The following is a 27,298-nucleotide window of genomic DNA, read 5'->3' on the forward strand; positions in this document are numbered from 1 at the left end:
ACAAATGAAGATCTAGTTTCAAACAAAACAAAACCAACCAAAGCTGGGTGTATCAATACTTCCAATCCCATCTTTGAGAAGACCCCATCAGAATCAGGTTAAGGTCATATTGAGTTTGAGATCAGCCTAGGCATTGCTGGTCTTGTTTAACAAAAGAAGCTCTGGTAGGGATGGGTCACTGATAAGAGCACATAGTGCTCTTGCAGAAGACACAAAGTTTGAGTCCCAGCACCCATATCAGATTGCTCACAACTAACTCCAGCTCAAGGGCGCTAAGGCTTCGGGCTTTCTTGGATGCTGCCACAGGCATGTAATGCATGTACCAGACATAAAAAGAAGCTGCAATAAAGGGAATTCAAGTTTTGTTCCAGGTTGATTTTGTTGTTGTGTTGCCTTTGAGATAGGTTTTCACTAAGTAGTTTGGCTGGCCACCCCACCATTTATTTATTTATTTTAAATTTTGAGACAGTTGCCCAGGTAGGTCTTAACCTTCCAATCTTCCTGCTCCATTTTTTTTCTTTCTTTTCCTGCCCCATTCTTGAAAGTAGCTAGAGTCACTGTGGTGTGCCACCAGGCCTGAGTATATGCTTTTTTCTTGCCATATATAGACATGACATTTATAAATCAGGCACAATAAAGATTAACAATAAATATAAAATTGTAACAATAGCTGAATGTGGTGGTTCCTATAACCCAAAAGTTCATTGAAGAAGAAGAGAAGAATCCAGAATTTAAGGCCAGACTTGGCTAGATACTGAATTCAAGGTCATTTGGGGCCTGTATAAAAAGATCCTGTCTCTCCAGGCATGGTGGCACATGCCTTTGATCCCAGCACTTAGGGCAGAGGCAGGTGGATCTCAAGATCAGCCTGGTATACAAAGTGAGTTCCAGGACAGCCAGGACTACACACAGAGAAACCTGTCTCAAACAAACAAACAAATGATTTAGGACCTGAGTGGAAGGGGAAGGATAATGTGATATTTCACTGTCATTCAGAACAAGGCACAATATAAAATTTGAGTTATCTTTCTCTAGAATTTTCCAGTTCTGAACCCTGGCTTGTTGAAGGTAACTGAAACCAGGGATTAAGAGAGGGAGACTAATGTCAGTTATTTGGGGTGAACACCGTCCCCTGTAGCAGGGCAACTTGGATAATTCAAGAGGTACAGAGAAAACCAGGCATGCCATTCAGCACTCAGAAGGCAGGGAGATTTCTAGGCCAAGGGCAGCCTGGGTACATAGTCAAGACACTATCTGGGGAAAAAAAAAAAAAAAAAAAAAAAAAAATCCAGACAAACAGACAGAAAGAAAAAAAGAGGCAGAAGGAGCAAGGGGGAGCTGTGGGCATGCATTCTTATTGTTGCTGGGGAAAAATGGGGTTAGGTAGGACACAGCTTGAGGACAGGCTGATTTGAGTAAATTCTGGAGGCTTTGAGGCTGTCTCTAGTTGTCTGGTACCTGGCTCTCACACAATTAGGGGCAGGGAGCATAATAGTCCATAGTGTAGGAGCCCTGATAAAGGAGGTGGTTGGGGCTGTGTGGAATTAATAAAAGGCAACAACAGAAACTGGGTGGCATCTAGCCAGGGCATAAAAACTGGGTCAAGGCGGCTTACAGCCACACAAAACTCTATTATCATCAGAAGCAGTATTGTGAAGAAATTTATGTAAATGGAGAACATTTTTGTTAGTTCTCTGATCCTAAAATGTTATTAGTATGTATAATGTATATGTTGGGGTGTGAAGGTGTGCCTGGACCACAGACCTGTGTGGAGATAAACCACTTTCAGGGGCTAGTTCTGATTCTCTCCTCCTATCTTTCTGAGATGGTGGATATTTTCTGACATGGTGCATATTCCAGACCTCAGCTTCCAGGCAACTCTGTCTTCACTTTCCATCTTGATACAGGATACAAATCTGAATTACCAAACCTGGCTTTTTAAAAATATGAATTCTGCGGTTCTAAGTCATCAGAGTTGTGAGACAAATGCTTTTAATCACTGACTTAAAATTGTATCTCCCCCATTTGCTGTGTTGCTGATGTTATAATCAAACTTTTGCTTTATTTAAACATATTTTTCTTATTTTACATATCGATCCCAGTTCCTTCTCCCTCCCTCTGTCCCTCCCTCTCATGCCCCCTGACCACACTCCCCTTCCAGCTTCCCCATCCACGGGGAGGATGATGCCTTCTAGGAGGGGTTCTAACTTTGCTTTCTTTCTTCCTTTCTCCCTTTCTTTCTTTCCTTTCTTTCTTTATTTATTGAGACAGCGTCACACCTTGTAACTGTTCTGGAACTCTGCCATCTGCAAGTAGAACCAGACTGGCCTTCAGCTCAAGGAGATCCTCCTGCCTCTGCCTCCTGAGTGAATGGGACATCATTCTAGTCATTCTAGTTCTTTTTTGTTTGGTTGGTTTGGTTTGGTTGAGACAAGGTTTCTCTGTAAAACAGATCTGGCTGTCCAGGAACTCACTCCATAGACCAGGCTCGCTTTGAACTCATAGACATCTCTCTGTCTCTGCCTCCCAAATGCTGGGATTAAAGACTTGTGCTAGCACCACCTGGCTTTATTCCAGTTCCTATTTATTTTTGAGACATGCAGCAGAGCTATGTAGGCATGCTTGGCCTGGAACTCCATTTGTAGACCAGACTGACCTAGAAATTTACAGAGCTCTGCCTGCCTCAGCATCAAGACTGCTGGGATTAAAGGTGTGCCTAGCCACACCTGGCTTGTTTCTAAATTTTTAGAAAAAAATAAACAAAATGCAGAGACGAAATGTCAAGAAAAAGAGAAGGTACAATCTGTTCTGTTCCCTAGTACATTTTCAATGTAAAGTTTTCAGACTCAGCTGGGATGACTTTAATCCCAGTCCCAGGAGGCAGATGAAAGTGGATCTCTGGGAGTTGAAGCCAGCCTGAGTTACATATTGAGTTCCAGGACAGCCTAGAGAGACTCGGATTAAAATAAACACAGATGGACAACATAAAAAGGTTTTCTGACTTTGCCTAAGCCCTCAAACTGTATAGTTACTTTTTCTTCTTCTCTCCTTTTTTGAGACTGGGTTTTTCAACCCTGGTAGCCCAGATTGGCCTGGAATTCTGTGATCTAGGCCTGCTTTGAACTCACAACAATACTCTTACCACAGGCTGGGTTACTAGCACATAAAGCCTTATTTTTTTTTTTTTTCTTGCTGTGAATTGAACTCAAGTCTTTGTGTCTCCTTAGCACTGAATGAGGTGAATCAGAAGCACTGCTTATAAATTCAAGTCCCAGTGGGACTACTGAGTGAGTTTAAGGGCCACATGAGACAAATGGGACTTGTTCTCAAAGGGGGAAAGGGCACTCTTAACCCCCAAGTAGTTTCTCCACCATCCTGCCCACCCACACAGCTTGGGTTATCTTATTGCTTGTCTGCCATCAGAGTTCCTGATTCCTAGGAAGAATTTGGATATACCCTTCTGATACTATTGCTGATTTGTTCAAATGGCTTTCTTTCCTTCCCTTCTCAAATGGGAGAAGGAGCTGGAGAAGGGGTTTGAGATCCAGCTAGAAGCTTTGTTTCACACTAGGATGGAGAATACAGTGGTTAAAAACACAAGATACCTCAGGGCATCGGTGGCACACGCCTTTAACCCCAGCACTGTGAGTATGAGGCCAGCCTGGTCTACAGAGCTAGTTCCAGGACAGCCTCCAAAGCTACACAGAGAAACCCTGTCTTAAAAAAAAAAAAGCCTACAAGATACCTACCTTCATCCTAAAACCAACCTCCCTGAAACACTGACCCAACTAGAGGTGATGGGTGTTGTGTGACTAATAATCCCCAAGCCCCTAACAGGAGGCTGAGACAGGAAGATTGCCACAAGTTTGGGGCTAGCCTGAGCTACAGAGTAAGACCTTGTCTCAAAAAGTTGAAGGTGGTGGTGGCCCTGAAGAGTTGGCTCAGCAGTTAAGAGGCTTTCTGTTCTTGCAGATGATCCAAGTTCAGTACCCAGCACCCACATTTGGCAACAGACAACTGCCTGTATCTCCAGCTCCAGGGAATTCCCAGCTTTTCTCCCCCCTGGTTTCCACAAGCACCCACATATGGTGAATACTCAGCTGACATGCCTACACACACACTAATAAAAATAAATCTTAAAAAAAAAAGAAAGGCACTGGGCGGTGGTGGCAAACACCTTTGATCCTAGCACTTGGGAGGCAGAGGCAGGCAGATCTCCATGAGTTGCAGACCAGCCTGGTCTACAAGAGCTAGTTCCAGGACAGCCTCCAAAGCCACAGAGAAACCCTGTCTCTAAAAACCAAACGAAAAAAAAAAATTTTTTTTTTGAAAGGGTATATGGTGATATGGCTCAGAGGGTAAAGGTACTTGCTGCCAAGCCTGACTACCTACATTCTATGTTTGGGGCCCACATAGTGAAAGGAGAGAATCAAACCTTGAAGGTTGTCCTCTGATAGCCACACATAAATCATGATGCAATTAACAAACAAAATAATCACACTAACTTAATATTAAAATAGTAGAATTGCTTAGGATTTGGAGGACAGCCTAGACAGGAGAGTTAGCAAATGAAATCTCTGTCTGTGAAAGTCTGATAACCTAAGTTCTATCCCTGGAGTTCACATAAAGGTAAAAAAGAAACCAGACACACACACACACACACACACACACACACACACACACACACACCACACACACACACACAGTTCACATAAAGGTAAAAAAGAAACCAGACACACACACACACACACACACACCCCACAGAAGAGTTGCCCTCCACAAGGGTGGAAGGCACTTGCACCTTCCTCCACCAATAGTAATAAACTCTAAAAATCAGAACAAAACCCAAAAGTCAGGGTGAGATGTCTCAGCAGATAAATGCACTTTGTGCATCAGTCTGCCAATCCGAGTTTAATCCAGGACTCCACATAATTGAAGAGACAGATTTCCCAGGATTGACCCCTGACCACACGGCATTTTAACTCTCACTGGGCAGCCATGGCATATGCCTTTAGTCCCAGCACTTGAGTTTGAGGCCAGCCTGATCTACAGAGTGAGTTCCAGGACACCCTCCAAAGCTAGAGAATCCCTGCCTCAAAAAAGCAAAACTAACCAAACAAACCAAAGATCTTAACGCATCAGATGTGGGAGCATAGTTTGATAAAACTCGTGCTAAGTACAAGGTTCTGTGTTTAATGTTCAATATACACACAAATATGTATTTAACCTTTGTAGGATTTGTTTTCTATCATCTGGCCTCTATTTTTCTTGGACAGTTTCTCTTCTGAAAGTTAAGTTTTCTCTTTTTTTGGAGTCAGTCTACTGTGTTGTTTTATGAATTTTTCTTCATCATTATCGGTCGCTTATAACCTGAAGACTATTCTGTAATTTCTCCAAGTGTCTAGACAGCGGCTGGCAACCGTGCAGCCTTGGCTCTCTCCATGCAGCCCAGCGCACGTCCCCACGCCCGCCTAAGAGGCTCTGGGGATGTTAATCTTAAACTTAGCCTGTACCTTGACATCTCACGAAAAGTCCTCCCAAATTATTTCACATCGAGAAAATCTGTCCCTGCACTCCAGGAAGTGCTAACAGTCTGAACCTTGAAACCCTGACGCTGGGGGCTTTGAACAACTTCATACAAATCCCTGAACACCGTACCTCGGAGACGCCCTTAGGCACTCTTTCTTTTTACGTAAGACTCGACACTAGTTTTCCGCTCACACGCGGTTATTCAATCTTTTGGACTCAAGTTTCGGGGCGCGGAAAGGCGCGTGCACCACTCAGCGTCCTCCCACAGCCCAAAGTCGTGAGGCTCTCCTAGGACCCCTTCCACCTTGTTCCCCCCTTCGCCCGCCCCCACCCTCTCCCTCCTCCCCCTCCTCCGCTCGGCTCCCCGAAGTTGTGCGCCTGCGTCGTCGCAGTCCTTTCCTGGATTCACAGGCGGGCCCACGCCTCTGGCCCCGCCCCTCGCCTGGCTGGCCAATCCTGGGCTCGGACCTGGGCTCGTCAGAATGGCGCCGTGGCGGCCCGGTGCCCGGATGTCCTGCCTGAGGCTCCGCCCTGCCACGGTCTTGCATCCTTCCGGCTTCGTCGTGGAAGGAGGACTGCGCCTCGTCTTCCTGAAGGTGGGGTTCGGGGAAGGCCAGCCCGCGGTCACGCCGGCTGTGGGAAGGGAAAGTGGGCTCCCCGGGCTACTGTTTCCGGGTGCTCGGGGCGTGGGTCGAGCGGGGATCGGACCGGGGATCAGGAGGGCTTCCGGGAGCGCCGCGGGCGCTCGACGGGCGGGAGTTGAGGACCAGGCCGGCCCGCGCGGCTGACTCGCTCCGCGGAGGCCCCACCGCGAGCGCGCTTCTGGGGGTTTCCATGGTGACAGTAAACAAGCCTCAACTGCCTCAGCTACAACTGCCAAGTCCCCGGGGTTCCACCCTCCTCTAGGTGCTCTGAGGGCCGGCGAGGTTCCGGATGTGAGTGGGAGCGAGGAGACCAGGAGCCCGAGGTGAGGGCCGCCACCCGGGTGGGCTGGCGGCTGGGCCCTTCGGGCGTTGGGCCGCGGGACTTGGCTTTCGAAAGGACCGGTACGAGGTGGGAGCCGCACACCTGTGGCCGCGCGGAGGTTGCCCTCGGGGCTTGGGACCGCGGAGCCGAAGTATGGGGTCGGGGTCGAATAGCCGAAGTTGAGAGTATGTCGGACCGTCCAAGCTGGGAGTATTTCTGACGGGTCTGGCCGCGTGGCCGAGGTTTGCGGCCGGGGGCCGGGGAGGGCGGTTTCGGGGAACGGCACGGGACCCGAAGTCTGGGAGTCAACTCCGGTAGAGGGCCGGCCGCGGGGACTGAACGGTGGGGCCGGGACACCGCCTGCGAGGCGCACGCTGCGGGGAGCGGCTTCCGCCGAGGGCCCTGCCCGCAGGCGCTGGCCGCACGCGGCGCGGCCGAGGCGGGGGGTTTGGGGGCTGGGCGGGGCGTTTCTCCCCCGGGGCGGGACCCGCCTGCCGGGGGGCGGGTAGGCCCGGGCGCTAGTTGCAGTTTTGAGAAAGGAAAGCGGGCGCTCACGTGGTTGGAGGCGCCCAGAGTTTCACAAGACTGGGAGGGACGACTCCGCCCTCCTCCCTCTGCTGGCCCGGCCGAGCCGACGCTCTCCTCTTCCTCCTCGTGGCGGCCCCGGAGTCTTAATCGCCGGTGTGTGTTGGCCCGGGCCCTCGGAGGTAGCGTGCTTGATTTGGGGGTGCTGGTGGAGGGATCTTAACCTAGGGACGTCGGTAGGGAGTTTACCCCGCTTCCGTGTACTTTTGGTTGTGTTTGTGGATCTTTACGGTTCTTCTGAAACTTGGTGCGGGTCTTTCCGGCCTTCCCTCGCGCGCGCTCTCCTGAGCGCCCCCGCTATGGCCGGACGCTGGCCCCAGCCGGCCTGCGCGTCCCCGCGAGGCAGCCCACGTGCTCCATAACTCCGAGAGCCCTTCGGACTTTATCTGCCGCAGGCAGCCCGGGCACAAACGAATGGGCCTCTCCTACCTGCCACAACTATTTGCGACCTGTCGCCTGCGACCGGGGCTGCAGAGTGGTTGGGCGAGCGCCCAGTGTGGGTAGCCGCCATGCGGCTGTGCGGAAACAGTCTCCGGAGACTGTCTTTGCCGGAACGGAACCTCGTAGAACAGAGGGCTTCTTTCGTTTGCGTATGTGTGTTAGGGGGGAGTATTTGAAGTAAGACGACAGCTTGAGAGATGGTTCTTCAAAGAGTGGGTCTTGGGGATCGAACTGAGGTAATTGTGCTTGGCAGCTCGAATTCCTATCAAGCGTGGGTTTTGTTTTTTATTTTGCTGCGTTTCCCAGACAGTTTTTTTTTTTTTGTGTGTGTGTGTGTGTGTGTGGTCCTGGCTGTCCTGGAACTCACTTGTAGGCCAGGCTGAACTCGAAAGAGATCAGATCTTTCTGCCTCAGCCTCCGAGTGTTGGGATTAAAGGATTGCGTCACCATGCCCAGCGATGTCGGAGAGGTTTTAACTAATTAAAAGTCATTTAATTGGTCAAATCATAAGATGTCTTGCAATAATTACTACTTTAGAGAAACTTCATTTACGTTTCCTTTGTGTGTGCTTCGGAGTAGAGACCAGGGGAAAACGTGGGGCCAGTCAGTTCTTTCATATTGTGTTCAGCTTAGATCCCTTTTTTACACAGTGAACGGTCTCCAAGTACTTTTTAAGAGTTAATGCTTACGAATTTTAGTAGAAATAGAAATATCTCAGACTTTTTGGGTAGACAAAAATAGGTAGGGGTTTTATGCTAATTTTTGACTAATTTTAAAGTGGGAGGTTTACTTTTATTTAAAGTGAATGTTTTTTAATTTTAAAGTGAATGTTAAGAGATTGGTAGTTAGATTTGTAGTCCTGTTATATGTAGACTTGTTTTGATGACAGTTTTTCTGTTCCTAGCTTCCTTGAAATTATGTAGAACCAGGACAGCTTCGAAATCTAGAGATCACCTGCCTTTGCCTCTCAGGTGCTGGGATTACTCATTTAAATTAAATTAAATGCCCTGGCTGTCACTCCATAGACCTGGCTGGCTTGAAAGAGATCTGCCTGCCTCTGCCTTCCAGTGCTGGGGTTAAAGGCCTGCTCCACCATGGCTGGCTCTTAGACTAGTTTTTAACAATATTCTTGTTCAGTGTGGATTCACTGAACTTTTGATCTTACTGCCTTTTGTCTCCCCAATGCCCTACACAGGAGGGAACCACCACCATCTCCATATAGAAGTAGAAAATCTTTTTTACTGGTCTTTTGGGGGTGGGAGCAGGATCAAGTATCCCAGGCTGGGCCCCCAAAGCACTATGCATGCAGTCACTGAAGATGATCTTGAATTCATTCCTGATCACCTAGCTAAACCTCTAAGATTTCGTAGATTACAGCACCACCACACCTCATTAATTGATACTGGGCGGGTGGGCAAGCACTTCATCACCACTGGATCGATCACATACTCTGTCCTACTGTGTCTGTTTTTGTAGTTAACTCTTTTTTTTAGATTCTTATGTGTTATGTTTCTGTTGTGGCTAAGATCAAGGCAACCCTGGTTTACATAGTTGAAGAAAAAGCCTGGGCACCTTGTAAACAAGTAAATAGAAAAATGTTTAACTTTGTGGGATTTTTAGAGGTAGAGTCTCAGTATTCAGTTTGCCTGACATGGAACGCTGTATAAATGAGGCTGGCCTCAAACAGAAATCTGCCTGCTTCTGCCTGCAGGGTGATGTGAACTGCTGGGATTAAAGGTGTTAAAGGATTGTGAAGATCTTTAGTCTAGGCCTATGGGAGGCAGAGATAGATGGATGGCCAGAGTTTCCCGGACAGCCTGGTCTACAAAGAGAAACACTGTCTTGAAAAACCAAAAACAATAACAAAAAACTCCAAACACCCAAGAAGCAAGCCAACAAAACAAAACACCCACCACTCAATTAAAATAGAAATGGCTAAAAGAAAATAACTAGGTAAGTAGAAGTCAAAGCTGTGGGAATCTGGAGTCCAGTGGTATTTTCCACATTAGTGTGGCTAGGTACAGCATGAAATGTTTTACAAGCTCTTTCTGAGTGCATATTTGTGACTACTGAAGGTAATCTTGTGCTTAATCCCATGGTACAGATGAGAAAATGGAGACAAATCACCAGGGACACAAAATTGGTATTGGGATTTAGGCCTTCCATTGCTTTGGGCTCCTGTCTCCATTGTTGTGTTAGTGGTAGGGCTCTTAGGGTTTCGCAGAAGAGGAAGACTTGAATTCAGTGTAGATTATCATATTTAACTGGGACCTTGTAAATGCTAGGCAGGTGGTCAAATTGAACAGTAGTTTTTCCATACAAAGTAAGTGTGGGTATATGCTACCAGGAACATGCCAAGGTGTCAAAGGATAGCGGCTTTTGGTTCTCTTTGCTACTCTGGGTTCTGGGATAGAGACAGGGTTATGTTGTAGACCTCAAAACTCAGGTCCTCTGCATCTGGAATGCTAGGATTAAAGCTGTGTGCCTTCATACCCAGGCTATTTTTAATTTTTTTTTTTCTATTTTGTTTTTTCCAGACAGTTTCTGTAGCTTTGGAGACTGTCCTGGAACTAGCTCTGAAGACCAGGCTGGACTGGAACTGTTTGCCTCTGCCTCCTGAGTGCTGGGATTAAAGGCATGTGCCAACAACGATGGCCTATTTTTTTAATTTTTGAAAGTGTGGTATTGCTCTATCCCAGGCTGACTTCAGGCCCAGGACTCTCCTGCTTCATACTTCATTGCAGTGCTGAAATTGAGTGCAGGATAACAAACAAGTATGGGCCACCACATGGTAGCTGACAAGTTTGAGACATTAGCCAAACAAGGTTCTATCTCATTTGCTAGGCAGAAGGTGTCTTAGCAATCTTATAAATGACTTTTTACTCCAAGTCTGGTACTAATAGAGGTGCATTACAAGCCACAAATGGTTTTTCTTTTTTCTTTCTTTCTTTTTTTTTTTTTTTTTATCTCAGCTCTTTGTTTTTGCTATAAATTGGTTAGCCTATGTGTTTATTGGGACTGTGGTCCTAACAGAGGCACTGGTTAGTGTTCTCTTATGTGAAGCTGCTATGTCTAAATGGGGAGTGTTTGCTTCCCTCCTAAGGAGAGAGGGAGAAGGCTGAGAGATAAATGTCTGTGTAGCCCAATAATCCTGTCAGTGAGATTATCATCAGTACAGTATTGGTGCTAGTAGTCTTCTAGATTCTCACATTAGTAGGATCCCTATAGACTTGTGTCTAGTTTTTTCTTAACATACTGTCATCTTAACAGTTTAAATTGTTAGCATGTTCTGGGCAGTGGTGGCACAGGCCTTTAATGCCAGTTGGATCTCTTGAGTTGAAGACCAGCCGGATCTACAAAGCAAGATCCAGGACATGCTTCAAAGCTACCCAGAGAAACCCTGCTTCAAAACAAATTGTCAGCAGCATGTGTTTGTATTTAATGGTTTCATTATGTCTCTTTATAATTATGTAGGGTTTTTCACATAAACTTTTCTTTGTTTTTATTTTTTCTTATTTTACATAAAGATCCAAAAGTTCCTCCCTCCTTCCCTCCCATTCTTTATTTTTAAAGACATAGTCATTTACTATGTCTTATAGCCCTGGCTGGCATGGCACTCAGATTCACCTGCCTTTTGCCTCTTGAATGCTGGGATTGGAATAATGATTGAACTTTAAAGGGATTGATTACTCCAGCGTGGTGGATGTTAACTGCTTTGTGTGTTGCTAGACTTGAACTCACAGGTTTTAGGACTTAGGAATTTGCCTAACTGAAATTAGTTTGTGAAACTAAACTCTGAAGATGGAAAAGTAGTTTCAGTTGATTAAATGTACTTTAATTATAAAGTATCTAGCCTTGGGTTAGGTTTGTTTTTTAAACATTGAAACACAAAGCACTAGGTGTGAAGTGTCCCATGCCTATCTACAGTCCTCTAACATTTAGGAAGTGGGGGGTTGGACAGGGACAGAGGTCAGCCTAGTTTGTTACAAGAGCTTCTTTTGAGCAAGTCTTACAGAACCAGGTGTTCTGAACTTTTTTTTTTTTTTTAACTCTTCTTGGTAGGCAATCTGGTGAAACGCTTGAGTTTGAAGGAAAATGATGGACAAAATAGTGGTGGTGTAACAGAAGCTTGTCTTCTGGTGGTTAGTTGTCTTGAGATGAAGACAAATGAAAATTGAGATCTCAGAAGGGAAGAAGACACAAATGGTGGCAAGAGATGAGATAGGGAATGGAAGATTTTCTTGGCTTTAACAGATTTCATTCTGTCTTGTCCAGGATACTAAAAACCAACTTAGGTATAATGTTGCTAAGACTTCAGAAGTTAAAATACAGAAAACTGACTTGGAAAGCACATGTATGTCTTCCAACTTTGAGCAGTTATAGCCCAGCATTCTTTGAGGCAGAGGCAGGAGGATTGCTGCAAGTTCTAGGCCAGCCAGGCTATACAGTAAAACCTTGTTTTGCCAGGCATGGCACTAGGGAGACAGGGGGACTGATCAAGTTCTGGGACAGCCAGGACTACACAGGGAAACCCTGTTTTAAAAGTATATTTCCAGAAACTTTACCATTGTAAGCTCCAGTGTTAAAGGAAGACCACTGTCTTTGGTATTAATTCAAATTGTAGAGGTAGGAGTAGCTTGCCTAGAACCCTAGCACTAAGTCCAAATTACCTCAATTTAAGAATAAAAATTTAGAGGCTGGAAAGATGTTGCATTTGTGGCTTTTACCCAGAACCCAGGTTCATTTCTCAACACCCATGAAGGTGTTTTACAAGCACTTTTTTCAAGGTCAGATGCCATCTATGCTTCAAGTAACACATGCAGTACACATAACAAACCTGCAGGTAAAATACTGAGACTTTTAAAAAGACTTTTGTAAGAACTTGATGTCTGACCATGGTTCAGTTCTCAGTACCCATCTGGTGGCTAACAGCCATCTGTAGGAATGTATGTGTTGCATATAAATACATGCAGACAAATAAAAGGGCAGGAAAGATGGCTCAGCAGTTAGAGCATTCACTGGCTGCTCTTCCAGAGATCCGGAGTTCATTGTTCAATTCCCAGCAACCAATGATGGCTCAAAACCATCTATAAGGAGATTTGATGCCCTCTTCTGATGTAAAGTCTTGCATGCAGACAGCACTCAACACTTAAATAAATCTTGGGGGGAGGGTGTAGAAACTAAAGGATATGTCAGGCTGTGGTGGCACACACCTTAAATCCCACTATTTGGGAGATTGAGGCAGGTCGTCTTAGTCTACAGAATGAGTTTCAGGAAAGCAAGGGAATGTTCATTAAAATATTTAAGGCATTTGTTCCCTGAAAACTGCCTGCATTTGAAATGTGGTAATTTGTCCCTGGGTGGTAGAGCTAGTCTTAGTAATACTGTCTTAACTCCATTCTCCTCTTGTATCTGTTCATTTTCCTCCTCCAGAACAGTGTATTATGGTTGAGTTTACAGTAGCATTTTTGGGCTCCTGTAGCTAGTTACACGAGACTTGGTGTCTGAGGAGAATCACCCACTCACCCTTTTTTTGTAAGATGTGGTCTCTTGAAGATCAGGGGCCTACTTAGTTCTTCTGTGACTGACCACTTTGGAAAGCGTTACAGGGAAGTTAACAGGGATGGTAATTTGGGAGTCATTCTTTCTCTTTTATTTTGAGACAGGGTTTCTCTGTATTGCTTTGGAGCCTCTTGTGGAACTAGCTTTGTAGACCAGGTTGGCCTCAAACTCAGAGATCCGCCTGCCTCTGCCTCTCAAGTGCTGGGATAAAGCCCCACCAATGCCAGGCTACTTTTTTTTTTTTTTTAAAGCAGAACTTACCACATACACTTTGTAGGAACCAGCTATAATTTAAATGATGGAATTTTTTTCTACTCAAAAGTGTAATAGCAATATCTTTTCATAAACAATTAAAATTTATGATTTTACAATTGCCTTGCTTTCCATTATTACCTTAGGCCAGTAACATTAGGCCAGTTGTGTGCATGCATGCCTGTAATATCATTTGGGGATGGAGCCTGGAGGATGAGTAGTTTCTCCAGGTAAGCATTTTTGAGGCTTGCCTGTAATTCAGGTGACCTGTTCTGTTAGTAGTGAGAGTGTTAATTTTTTTGTTGTTGTTCATGTCCTTTGGGTTAATTCTTGAGTAGTTTAATTTATTGATCTTGGCATATAGATTGAATTTGGCATATAGTACACATTGTATCCTTTTTCTTTTTAGGGTTTTCCAGAAAAGGTTTCTCTAGTTCCTTGCTATTTTGGAACTCAGTCTATACCAGGCTGGCCTCTTAACTCACAAACATCTGCTTGCCTCTCTGCCTCTGCCCTCCAAATGCTGGGATTAAAGGTCTGTGCTACCATGCTTCCTTAAATGTCAAATTTTTAAGGACTCTGATCAAAGTTAATTTGTTACAGCTTTTTTTTTTTTTTTTTTTTTTTTTTTTGATTTCCTATTCAACACCTGTGTCATCCCAGGAAGGCTGAACTAGTCCAGATTTGTAAATTCTTGGCATACTTGGCTGCTTTTATACAGGTTCCTGCCTCACCAGGAACTTGACATGTAAACCAAGCTGGAGGCCTCCAACTACTGGGGATTAACAGGCATGAGCCACTGTTCCTGTCTTATTGCCTGCGTTTATCTTCCTATATACAGTATTTCTTGATTAATGGGATTCTGGCATTTTCAAATGAATTTTACTTATTTTAGGTTCTCTAGCCCTCAATAGTTTACATCCCCTCTTGTCTCCAGTATGCTTTCTTCCTTTTTCTTTGCATTATAACATTGTCTAGCTCAGGCAAGTCTAAGGTGGCCTTAAAGTCATCTACTCAGCCTTGTAGAAGTTGGGATCATAGATATGTACCTCTAGGGAGGTGATGGTAGAAGAATCAGGTGTTTTAAGGCCATCTTAAGCTACAGACCATGTCTCAAAGAAAAAACACCCAGAGAAACAAGTCAAATTGGATAACCTTCGTGGTTATCAATTTTCCACTTGCTTTAGGATACAAAATACCATACTAGACTCTAGTCTCATGGAGTGAGATTTCTATGTAGCTGAGGCAGGCTTCATGAACTCATCCTGCTCTAATCACCATAGGTCTGTGTCCACCATGCCTTAAATTTCCTATTTTGTCAGTGTCATTTACAGGACACAATGTATTATGACTTAGTGATAGTAGTAATAGGACTTGCCTTAAATCGCAAGCCAGTTAATTGAAGAAGGTATTACATTCAGCTACTACAGTGCCATCCACACACATTTGGTGAAGTGAGCTTAAAATGCATACCACTCAAATGCAACCATATTTTTTCAAAGCAGTTGAGACCTGAGCAGTGAGTGCTCTTAATATAAACAACCCAAATTTCCCTTTTCTCAGTTTGGGAACCTAATAGGAGGGCCTTTATAAATGGAAACATTATATCTGAGCTATTCTACAAGCCCTGGAAAAAAACATTAGGTGGCTGAGATTTTATTTAATACTATTTCAGTTCTGTGGTATGAATTAGTTATTGTCTTGCATGGGCAGTGTTGTGGTTGGTTGAGACAGGGTTTTCTGTGTAACTCTGGCTGTCCTGGAATTCCTTTATAGACTAGGCTGCCTCAGATCTGCTTGCCTATGCTTCCCAAGTGCTGAGATTAAAGGCATTCTGATTTAGAATTTTATGATTATGGGGTTTTTAGTAGGCATGGTGTCATGCAAACCTTGGCTGGCCTGAGACTGCGTTTCAGAGGATGATTTTGAACAGTTTTATTAATTGAGAACAGTCTTGCTATGTAGCTTTGTCTGGCCTGGAGCTCACTAGGCTTGCCAGTCAGTGCCCCTGAGTGTTGGGATTGAAAGTGTTATTTGTAGAAGTCAGTTATGTGCTTTGTTTTGGGAATAGTAGAAGTAAGGTGGTCAGACTTGAAAGCATCTTTACCTGCAGAGCTATTTACAGCCTTGTTTTCTGATCTTCTGCCTTTACCACCTAAGATCTTTGGAATATGCAGTCAGGATGCCACATTTACTATCCTAGGTATTATTCGGTGGTGGGGTGAAACCTAGGAGTTGGGGCTTTTTAGGTATAGTCTACTACTTAAATTGACATACTCAAATTTGAGGATTTATAAGCAAGGATTAGGGAGTTGATAGCCATTCTTACAATGGACTATTTCAAACAGGATAAAATTTATTGCACTCTATATAATAAAACCAATGGTAGACATTTTTCCTACATTGTAGGTAATTTCCAGACAAAACTCCCGTGTTTTACCATCTCATTTATGAATATTTTGATGTGTCTCTTGAAAACAACTGTTTGTTATTTTATTTGTGTATGCAGCAATGAATGAAAATGTTTGTCAGTGCCCACAGAGCAGAAAAACTGCCTGACCTGTGTATAGGAGCCAAACCCCACCGAGCCTCTGGAAGAACAGGAAGATACATTAATGAGGTTAATTTGGGCAGAGTGGGGTGGGGTCTTTGAGACAGGGTCTCCCAGGTGACTTGGGGTTTCCATAAGAATCCTTTTTCCTCAGCTTTCAAAATGTTGGGATAACAGGTATATGCAGTGCCACCATCTGTGATCCCAACTTCTTTATTTTGGAATGTATACAGATAGAAATTAATGGTCATTGTTTATTTGAGTCAAGAATCAAAAGTGAGCCCTGCCTTGGTGGTTGGTGTAGAGGCCAGTCCGTTCTGCAGAGCTAGTTCCAGGTCAACCAGAGAGATACACAGAGAAACCCTGTCTTTAAAAAAAAAAAAATCAAAAGTCAAGGTGGGAGAAATTAGCTGACTTGGTCTGGTGCCTTGACATGTAGTCCCGTATTTAATGCACAACATATAAAGCCAGTCATGGTGGAGAACAAACTAATTCCAGCATTCAAGAAGCTGGGGCAGTAAGATTGCCAAATCTCAGTCAGCAAAATAGTTTTGTAAGTTGAGCTTAAGCTCTATATTGAGTTGGAAGTCAGTACTGCATTGGACCCAGGGCCTTTCTTCCCCCACCCCCAAAATCAAATGTGCCCCATGCATTCTTTGCTATGTTTATAAGTCTTCTGATGGTTTACTACCATGTTATGGGAATTGTTACTGAAATGTCCGCCTTTATTGTACCTTGTCACTTTGGTACTGAATGAACAGTGGTATTGCTGTAAAGTTAGTTCAAGTTATCCAAAAAAGTCAAACAAGCCAGGCAGCACATATCTTTAATTCCAGCACTTGGCAGGCAGATTTTCTGTGAGTTTGAGGAAGCCTGGTCTACAGAGTTCCAGGACAGGCTTCGAAGCTACACAGAGAGACCCTGTTTCAAAAAACAAAGCAAAAGAATTTGTAGCCATCACCAGCTTCAGTCAATAATGGACCTACTTGTTTCATATTTCTCTTTAGTTTTAGAACATTTCTGTAAGCTTTCCGTGTGTATGCCATAGGAGGGGTTACTTCTACAAGTTCTTTCTCCTTTCGGGATGTGGGTCCTGTGGGTGGAACTCAGTTGTCAGGCTTCGGAGGCTAGTCCTTTCCTCATCTCACTAGGCCCTCAAAAGTACAGGGCTGCTGGGTGTTGATGGCCCATTCTTTAGAATTCTGTTACTAAGTAATACAGGTTTTAGAAATTGATTTTTAAAAATAGTGCTGTAACAGATTCAGGGTACAAGCACGTCTATACTGGGAAATCAAGCGAGAGATGTCAGCAACTAGGGCCAGGGCAGGAACACTTAACTTTTTTTGCAAGGAGGGGGGTGGTCTGTAGCCCTGGCTATCCTGGAGTTTGCTCCGTCGACGAGGTTGGCCTCGCCTCTGCCTACCCTGCGGTGGGAATTAAAGGCGTGCGCCACCAACCGTCCAGCAGGAGTTGGTTTTAAAGTTATGTTTCAGCATGGAAAATAACCGTGCGTTCATGATCAGATGAAGAAAACAAAGTATTGTGTGTCGGCAGGTTTCCATTCTGTAGTATCCAAATCCGAGGTGATTTCGGTTTTACATGGCTGAGTCTTCACCGCTTCAGTGCCTGAGTCCCGTGTGTCGTCTCCACCCCCCCCCCCAAGTAATTTGGACTCTGCCCAGGTGTCTCCTCTACCGAGAACTCGGCGAGAAGTCTTCCCCTTTCCTTTCCCTCCTTCCCCATTTCCGGCGCTGGCCAATCGCACGGTTCGCGGGCCACACCTGCAGGCACGCTTTTCTCATTGGTGACTTATTGGCGGGCCGGCAGGGCACTTCCTTCTCTGCACCCCGTGACCCGAGTCCGACTGCCGCTCTAGATCACGCGGTTTCTGCTTCTCGGACTCCGGACCTGAACGCCCGTCTCCTCATCGTGGTGAGCCCCACTTGGAGCCTCAGGTTCCCCGTGGCTTTCCCAGCCTGTTCGCCTGGGAGTTTTACCGCTTCGAGCTCTTCCACTCTTCGGCCTGTAGGAGTTCCTACTCCCGCCTTCCCCTCCCCCACCTCATCCCCGGAGGCCCAGGAGCCTCCCATCCCCCCGCCCCGCCCCCGCCCGGAAGCTCCCGCCCGAGCCCGCGCAGGCCCCGGGGCGGACCTTCCTGCCCGGCCGGCGCAGAGTGCGGCGCGGTCGACTACCGGGTGCAGGCCGCGGAGCAGCGTCACTTTGCCCTCGGCTCCGCTTCCCGCCAAAACGCGCGTCTCTAGGGGCTCGGCTCCGGCAGAAAGCGTTTGCCCCTGGTCATTGGAACTTCCATTTCAGGTTGAGAACAAAAAGAAGATGCACCTGGACTTTCCCCGGAGCTCTCTGCGTTTTTAAAGCGTCGGGTGGAGTTGGTTCCGTAAGCCGCGTTGCTTACTGAAAGTAGAAGTCACTTCTACCTTCCTCCGTGGTAAGTTTTAGAGCAGAAAGGGCAGGGACGGGGTACTTTAATCCGCGGCTCTCGAGCTCTTACAGAGTAGAACTTTCTGAGTAAGAACCGCCAGGGCCCTCTCCCGGTGTTCCGGAGGTTAAAACTCACAAAATGGAGGGAGGGTGAGGGCGGGCTCTCAAAACTCCAGCTACTTCCTGGAACACAAAGATGTGTAAAGGAGGAGGGTGCAGTAGGGTTCCCACCAAGCGGGCCCTGAACAAAAGAACTAGGTGGGTGGTGCTTGAACCGCCCTGTTTGTTCGGCCGATAAACTTAACTAGTCCAGGATTCAAAGGGCGCACCTCGTTTATCTTCCCTGGATCTACCTGAAGGCAGTGAAAAGCCAGTCTAACCAGTATTACCAAGTAGGTAGCTGGTTAGAAAACCAGAGCCTCAGCTTGGATTTTTTTTTTTTTTAAATTTAGAAGTGAATTTTCGCTAGTTCTCAAGTTGAGAAGTACGTGTAAAAGCGAGTGTGAGCCTTGGCTAGATACAGTATTTACGACCCAGAATTGTGCAAACGGTTCCAGTAGCATGCCCAACAATTAAATCTTAATGTCTAGGTGTCCCAGAAGTAGTTTTAATGAGATTCAGCTTTTTTTCCCATCAGCTCTTATCACTGAGCATGTCTCCACAGTTCACATGTCTTGTGCCAGTGCCTTAATGTAGGTCTAGCTGACAGCTGCTTGCCCTATGATCTCTCCAGAGAGGCCACAGGTATTGTATACCAGACTGAAAGTAGAAGATAAGTGTAAAATATTTTTAAAAAGGTGTCCAGTCTTTAAGATTTCACTGCCAGGAATATGGATGCAGATTCTGAAAAAAGTTGGCAACTTGCATTTATCGGGTTTCTAACAGTTGCCTCTATAGTGTCCTACATAATAACGACTGGAAGTATGAGACAAGGCAACAAGCAATGTGAACTATCATTGCCAAAATGAAAAATGCAGCTTAATTATCAAAAGTACTTAGGGCTTCAGCTCATGTCCTAATCCTTTGGGGGCAACTTTGTCAACTTGTTATTGTTTATGATTATAATTTGGTATTTGATTTTTGACCTAGTTAAGTTAAAAAATTACCCAGGATAATGGTAGTTGGGTGCCTCAAACACCCTCCCCCAGAAGAAATTTCTCAGATTGTCTAATGCAACAGCCTTGCCTAGGTGCAAGGGTTGCTGTCACTGAAGTTTGTCAGAAAGTGCCACCTACCTAGCTTCTTAAGCTTCCCTCATTTAGATTTCTCAACCTACATATAATCTCTGCAGATAATTTATATAACTTGTTCTCTGCTGATCAAGTGGGTTGCTTGCTGATGTCCTCTCTGCCCATGAAAAGATAAAACAATAACTTGGTAACCTGTTAGTCCTCTGGCTATAATAGATGTCATGTGGAGGTTAGCTTTCTCTGAGCCCACTTCCACGTGTTCCCCTCTTGCAATGATAGTGCATGGATTCTGAGGCCATGAGACCAATCTTGGGTTCTGTGTTTTGTTTTTTAAAGGAAAACTTGTACCTTCCATAAGTGTTTCCTACAGAAGGCACCCGTGGTGGTTTTTTAAGGTAAGTTATTAAGATAAGTCAATGTATGTCATGATTGGTTTAAAGAAAGTTTAGTTTTCTTTGGAGGCTAAAACTGACATGATTTTAACTACCAAGTAAATTAGGTCACAATTAATCCCAGCAGTTAAGATTGCAGAGGCAGGTATATATCTTGAATTCTGAGTTTGAGGCCAGCCTGCCTGGTTCACATAGCCAGTTTAGGACAGCCAGAGCTACATACAAGAGAAACCTTGCCTTCAAGAAAATTCTGAGTTAAAGGAAAGGAGTGTTTAAGGAAGAATGATTTCTTGCCTTGTTGCCAAAACTTCTTAAAAATTTATCGGCATCTAAAGTATAATTCTTCTGTTTTTCTTCATTCTTCCTGTCTTCAGTTTCAGCCTTAGCTAAGCTGCTGTGGTCTAAAGGAAAGTGTTGACCCCAACTGGCCTGTTAATCCTTGCTAATCTTTGGCCTGCTGTGGTTTGTGTCTAGTCTGGTAAGGATGAGGACACAGCAAGAAAGAGTCTGTCCTAAGTGGGGTCCTCTGGTTTTGAAGATATCTTCTTAACCACAGTAAAGGATATTATTAGGAAGATTGGCCAATCAGGTACGTTGTGGAGAATAGGAATATGTTTTGAAAGATATTGGAGCTTAGACCTGGAGGATTATCAGGATTTAGCTAGACAAGGTTGGGCAGAGGATATTTGGAGGGAGAATTAATAACTGTCAAATCCTCCAAGGAACAGAGTGGGGGAAATTACAGGCACCATGGAGGGAAAAAGAAAATGTTAATATTCTAATAACCATCAGGCTTAGAAGTGGGGCATTGAAGTGATTGGGTTGCAGTTGTATTTAGAGAAATTTACAGACAGTGTTAGGGTGCGGTGAATGGGTTCTAAGTTCATAGGAACTAGGAATATGAGAAATTGTATTCGAGAGGAACGCAGAAAGAAGTTTGGGTATGGCCATGTAGTACAGGGCTGTAATTCTAGCTATTGAGAGGTGGTAAGCAAGGACTTAAATTTATGGTCAGCTTGGGGCAACTTGGACATTGCCTCAAAATTCAAAGGTTTAAAAGAGGCTGGAGATATATGAACAGATCAGTAGTGGAGTTTGCCTATCATGTGCAAGGCCCTGTTTAAGTCCCCAGTACCACAAATATTTCTGAGTATAAATATACAGGAAACCTTTGGACAAGTGCTCCAAATTAACCATTATTTAATTCAAGTCTTTTTTTTTCTTTTAAGTTTCATGGTGTGAAAAATACCTGTTTAGCTTTTCATTGTAAGAAAGCTTTGTGGTAAGACATTGTTCAACTGAAGCTAATGATCACATTTAAAAAAGCCTACTCTAGGCTATGATTTTGAGTAGGTTGTGCTTTTTTCTTTTTTGTTTTGGTCTTTGAGCCCTGGCTATCATGAAAATTAATTCTGTAGACCAATTTGTCCTAGAATGCACAACCTCCTCACGTGTGCCCTGTTAGGTTCTGTATATTGTTTAAGGTAGTCTCAGTTTCTGATGGGCTTACTGTAATGTAAATGTTAAAATATAATTTGCCTGCATGTATGTCTGTGAGGTTGTCCAGTCTATAACTAGAATTGAACCCTGGTCCTGGAAGAACAGCCAGTCCTCTTGAAGTTTTTGAATAGAAATTGGGATCATTTGAGGGTTGTGTGTGGCAATTTAAGCCTTGGAGCTGTAGATTGAAAGGCCTTCACAGAGCCTAGTCATGGGTGACCAGATGAGAACAGCTAAGGGTTTCTAGGAAGGAATGTAGAGATAGCAGATGAAGATAGGACATCACAACAATTTAAAAAAAAAAAAAGATTAAAATACTATGTATACAACTGTAGTGAAGTAAGCCACAAGTCATAGAAGTTATATACATCTTCCAGCAGCCAGAACCTAGAAGGTTGTGGTACATACCTTTATTTAACCCTAGGACTCAGGGTTAAGAGGCACATGGATCTTTGAGCTCTAAAAGTAACAGATCACAAGCCTTTAATCCCAACACTAGAGGTGTATAAAAGAAAAAAAGCACTCAGGAGGCAGAGGCAGGCAGATATCTGAGTTTGAGGCCAGCCTGGTATACAGAGCTAATTCCAGAACAGTCTCCAATACATAGAAATCCTGTCCCCCCCCCCCAAAAAAAAAAAAAAAAGACAGAAGCAGAGTCTTTATTCAGTAGGAGGCATTTATTCTCCAGTCACACTGAAGATAAGAAGGATAGGATTGGAAGACATTCAGTCTCAGGATTCTTCAGCCTCTCAGTAAAAGGCATCCTGAGGTAGTGCCCTGCTACTCTGTTGTTTTTTTTTTTTTTAATTTAAGCTTGAAGCCTGACTGCCAGTCTCAGGGTCATTATTATAATGTTACATATAACATTCTGCCTCTATGTGTGCCTGCACACCAGAAGAGGGCCCCAGATCTCATTATAGAACACTTTTTTGTTTTGTTTTGTTTTTTGGTTTCTTTGCTTTGTTATTGTTTTTGTTATTGTGTGTGTGTGTGTTTCAAGACAGGGTTTCTCTGTAGCTTTAGAGCTTGTTCTTGCACATACTATATACCAGTCAGGCCTTGAACTTGAGGATCTGCCTGTCTCTGCATCCCAAGTGCTGGGAGTAAAGGTGTGTGCTGCTGTTCTAATCACTAGGACTAGATAAACAATGGGGCCTCTGAGATTCTACAGAAAGAAAAGGGAAAATCAGCAAGGAGCTAGAGTCCAAGCTGGGCAGAGAAGGCCTTATTAAAGGATGCTGGGTTGGTACTTACTATTCAGTGGTACTTATATTCAGTGCTAGGAAACAAGTGCTCAGTGAATAGAAAGGGCTTTCTGGTTTGGATTCCAAGTATTTCCTTGTTTATAAGTTTGTTGTGAATCTGCCCAGGTATCTGAAGAGGTGTCAAAAGAGGAGGCAGCTAAGAGTAGTTTGTCTATACATACATTTTTACTTTTTTCCTCTTGATTTTGAGACATCCTAGTGTATGAACTAGCCCCAGAACTTCTACATCTGCTTCCCATATTCCATGATTAAAGGCATCTAAATCTGACCCTTCGTCCCCCCCCCCCCCCAGAGGCCATTTTACTAAGTTATGTTATCTCACATTGAACTTATCCACCCTGAATTTGGGGTCTTCCTGTCCTGGAGTATCTGTTTATTATAGTCACTGTGCCAGCAGTTCAGACTTTGTGTACTGTTTGAGGCCTTATGGATAACCTGAGGTCAGCTTTACAAGAGACTGGCTGGTAGATAAGGGTTGAGTGTTCCTGCCCTCTAGTGGGTAGAGACTAGGTTTGCAGCCAAAAACAGGGCACAGTTTGGCCTTTGAAAACAGATTGGCTCAAAAATCTGAAATCCATGAGAAACTATAGTTCTTTAGACTAAAATGGAAGGGGCTAAAATGATAACAGAGTCCATGGTGGGTTATATGGAATGAAGAGAAGGAAACTATAATTAGAAGGAGGAAATAAGGCTGTCCACAAAACAGGAGAGGGGATAGCATTTGGGAGTTTTACAGTGACTTCACCTAGATATAAATGATTGTTGCGGGTGGCAGTAGGGTCTAGGGAGTTATTGGAAAATCATTGGAGATAGAAACCAACAATAGTAGATGTATGGCTCTATTTCAGTAGGGTGAAGGAGCATCACAGTCTCCTTTAACAGTATGACCAGTTGTGTGTCCCTGATAACAGAACTTACGTATGTCCTCTATTTGAAAAGGCAATTACAGTTGTGCTCACACACACCGCACAAACACATTCTTAGTGTGAACAAGCAAAGTGCCAGAACTGTGTTACAGCAACACTACAATGAAATTAAATTGTTGCTGTAGGGATTTTAATTGATGCTTACGGTATGCTAACTAGTAGGTACCTGCAACTTTCACATGTTTATTTATAATTTAGGCATATGATGGATATATAGGCTGTTCCCCACTTTGCCTTACAGCTTGCCCTACCTTTATCTCTGACATAGGCAAAGCAACTTTGTGTCTATATTAATCAATTTCCCACTGTTAAGTAGTAGTGCCATTAGTACCATTGAACTATAGTTAAGACAAGATGTCTTTCTTGTCATCTCTAATCTGATGTAGATGCAGGTAAGTAGAATTTAAAGTAAATGATAAAAATAAGTAAGTCTATGGTGTCATTGTCTTCTTATTCAAACAGTTGAAAATGTGTAAAAAATTTGAGACATTTCTGTAGTCTAGGTGATCATAAGTAGGTAGCCTGTGTGGACCATGAACTAGTTAGTTCTTATCTACTTATGTGTGCATTACCTTGCCTTGTCTGGTGGTTTGTTTTTTATGTATTTAATCTAATATTTTGAGACAGTGGCTATGCTATGTATTCCTGGCTGGCCTAGGATTTGCACTGTAGAGATCCACTTGCCTGGTTTTCCAGGTGCTAGGATTAAATATGTGTTCACCACCCTGGGCCTGGCTCTTTTTAAATTTATTTTTATGTATATATTGCAAGTGTGTCTGAGTATGCAAGGTGGCAGTCAGGAGAAGAGTCAAGACTCTCCACTGACTTGGACATCTTAGGGATCAACTCCATGTCATCTGGTTTGGTGGCAGGGGATTTATACAGTCTGGTCTTATCATCCCCTACTTTATATGGAGATAGTCTTATGTCAGCATGTAACTTGTAAAGTTGAAGATGACTAGAGCTACTTACAGACCCTTTGATTTCTACCTGCCCAAAAAAAAATTCTTCATGCTCTAAAATTTTTTACTACTGGGTGGTGGTGGCACACATCTCTATTCCCAGGATTTGGGAGGCAGATAACTGTTCTGAGATTGAGGCAAGCCTGGTCTACAGAGTAAGTTCCAGGATAGCCAGGACTACACAGAGAAACCCTGACTCAAAACAAAAACAAAGATCCTCTTACATTGGGGTAGGATGTTGTCTTTTTTGCGGTGATGGGTCTTTGCTTTTGACTTTAGGCTGGCATTTAAATTTGCTAGACAAGGACTTACAGAACTAAGACACACTCTGGTCTTTTGCTTATTTGCCTTATCTCTTATCTCTTTGATTGTACATAAGAGGAACACCTGTGTCTTTTAAGAGGTGGGTTGGGAGTGGGGGTAATTTTATTGTCTGTTTTTAAGGTTTTAGGGCCTACCATGTAACTCAAACCTCTGGAGTTTGCCCAAGCTAGCCTAGAATGCAGAATGCTGCCCCAGCTTTTTGGATTGGGGGGGGGGGGGACTGTCATATAAATGATACCTGGAACACAGTTAATGGCATATACTACCATGGCTGTTAACCTTTCTTTCATCAGTGAAATGAGAACACTGTATCTAATGAATGTCCTTACTATGTAAATTAAAGTTGTATAAAGGAGGTTTTATTTTGCTTTTTTCTTTCAGCTACCAAAAATTGCCCAAGCTTGTGTGACATCAGCTCTGTGAAGTGTCCATGATGCTGGGCCCTGAGGGAGGTGAAGGCTATGTGGTCAAACTTCGTGGCCTACCCTGGTCCTGCTCAATTGAGGACGTACAAAACTTCCTCTCCGACTGCACAATTCATGATGGGGTCGCAGGTGTTCATTTCATTTATACTAGAGAAGGCAGGCAGAGTGGTGAGGCTTTTGTTGAACTTGAGTCAGAAGATGATGTAAAATTGGCTCTGAAAAAAGACAGGGAAAGCATGGGACACCGGTATATTGAGGTGTTCAAGTCACACAGAACCGAGATGGATTGGGTGTTGAAGCACAGTGGTCCAAACAGCGCCGACAGCGCCAATGATGGCTTTGTGAGGCTTCGGGGACTCCCATTTGGATGCACAAAGGAAGAAATTGTTCAGTTCTTCTCAGGGTTGGAAATTGTGCCAAACGGGATCACATTACCTGTGGACCCGGAGGGCAAGATTACAGGGGAGGCGTTCGTTCAGTTTGCCTCACAAGAGTTAGCTGAGAAAGCTCTAGGAAAGCACAAGGAGAGAATAGGGCACAGGTATATTGAAGTGTTCAAGAGCAGTCAGGAGGAAGTTAGGTCATACTCAGACCCTCCTCTGAAGTTCATGTCTGTGCAGAGGCCTGGGCCCTATGACCGGCCTGGCACAGCACGGAGGTACATTGGCATTGTCAAACAGGCAGGCTTGGATAGGATGAGGTCTGGTGCCTATAGTGCAGGCTATGGGGGCTATGAAGAATACAGTGGCCTCAGTGATGGCTATGGCTTCACCACTGACCTGTTTGGGAGAGACCTCAGCTACTGTCTCTCAGGGATGTATGACCACAGATACGGAGACAGCGAGTTCACAGTGCAGAGCACCACCGGCCACTGCGTCCACATGAGAGGGCTGCCCTACAAAGCAACGGAGAACGACATTTACAACTTCTTCTCTCCACTCAACCCTGTGAGAGTTCATATTGAGATTGGTCCTGATGGAAGAGTGACGGGAGAAGCTGATGTTGAGTTTGCCACCCATGAAGAAGCAGTGGCAGCTATGTCCAAGGACAGGGCCAACATGCAGCACAGATACATAGAACTCTTCCTGAATTCAACAACAGGGGCTAGCAATGGGGCTTACAGCAGCCAGGTGATGCAGGGCATGGGAGTTTCAGCTGCCCAGGCAACTTACAGTGGCCTGGAAAGCCAGTCAGTGAGTGGCTGTTACGGGGCCGGCTACAGCGGTCAGAACAGCATGGGTGGATATGATTAGTATAAGTAGGAGCATTTGAGTTCTTTCAATCAAAAATTTCACAGGCAGCCAATAAGCAGTCAAGAGCAGTTTAAACTCTAGAGGAAGCTGGGGGACCCACTTTGCACCATGAGTTTGTGAAATCTGGATTAAAAAATTACCTCTTCAGTGTTTCTCATGCAAACTTTTCTTCTAGCATGTAATATTGAGTAAACTAAAGCTATTTTCTTCCGCTTTTCTCAATTAACATTTTTGGTAGTATACTTAAGAGTGATGTTACCTGAGTTAAGTAGTTTAAGTATGTTGAGTGGATCTTTAAGCACACCACAGTGAACACACTGGGGACATGTACTTTTCTGGAGAACTCAAAGGTGCTAGATCCCTGATGCAAAGAAGCATTTCTCATGTTCATTCTAGTTTTTATTTTCATTTAAATCTTTAGGTTAAGTTTAAGCTTTTTAAAAGTTAGTTTTGAGAATTGAGACACAATACTAATACTGTAGGAAATTGGTGAGGCCTTGACTTAAAGCTTTCTTTGTACTGTGATTTCCTTTTGGGTGTATTTTGCTAAGTGAAACTTGTTAAATTTTTTGTTAACTAAATTTTTTTCTTAAAATAAAGACTTTTTCACAATGACTGGCACAGCTTATCTCCTCAGCAAAAGGCAGCAAACTGGGTGGTTGAAAAGGATCTGTATACCTTTAATGTCTTCTAGAGGGGATATGAAGGTCACATTAGCTTTGTGGGGTGGCTCACT

At 44.2% G+C, this 27,298-nt stretch overlaps 1 protein-coding gene across 3 annotated transcripts; it reads left to right on the plus strand.

The window, feature by feature from the left end:
* The first annotated feature begins 6,002 nt into the window (after positions 1-6,002).
* On the plus strand, positions 6,003-27,177 carry Hnrnpf (heterogeneous nuclear ribonucleoprotein F). 3 transcript variants are annotated; one of them, XM_051203788.1, is made up of 4 exons: positions 6,003-6,125; positions 18,203-18,332; positions 19,852-19,910; positions 25,266-27,177. In XM_051203788.1, the coding sequence occupies exon 4, from the start codon at positions 25,315-25,317 to the stop codon at positions 26,560-26,562; it is 1,248 nt and encodes a 415-aa protein (XP_051059745.1). In that variant the 5' UTR covers positions 6,003-6,125; positions 18,203-18,332; positions 19,852-19,910; positions 25,266-25,314; the 3' UTR covers positions 26,563-27,177. The 3 variants fall into 3 exon arrangements, with proteins under 3 accessions (XP_051059745.1, XP_051059746.1, XP_051059747.1); XM_051203789.1 differs by lacking the exon at positions 6,003-6,125 and adding an exon at positions 6,347-6,496; XM_051203790.1 differs by lacking the exon at positions 6,003-6,125 and having other exon boundaries at positions 18,062-18,332.
* Positions 27,178-27,298: the final 121 nt, after the last annotated feature.

Source organism: Phodopus roborovskii, unplaced genomic scaffold, assembly GCF_943737965.1.
Source record: "Phodopus roborovskii unplaced genomic scaffold, PHOROB, whole genome shotgun sequence".
Classification (NCBI taxonomy): domain Eukaryota; kingdom Metazoa; phylum Chordata; class Mammalia; order Rodentia; family Cricetidae; genus Phodopus; species Phodopus roborovskii.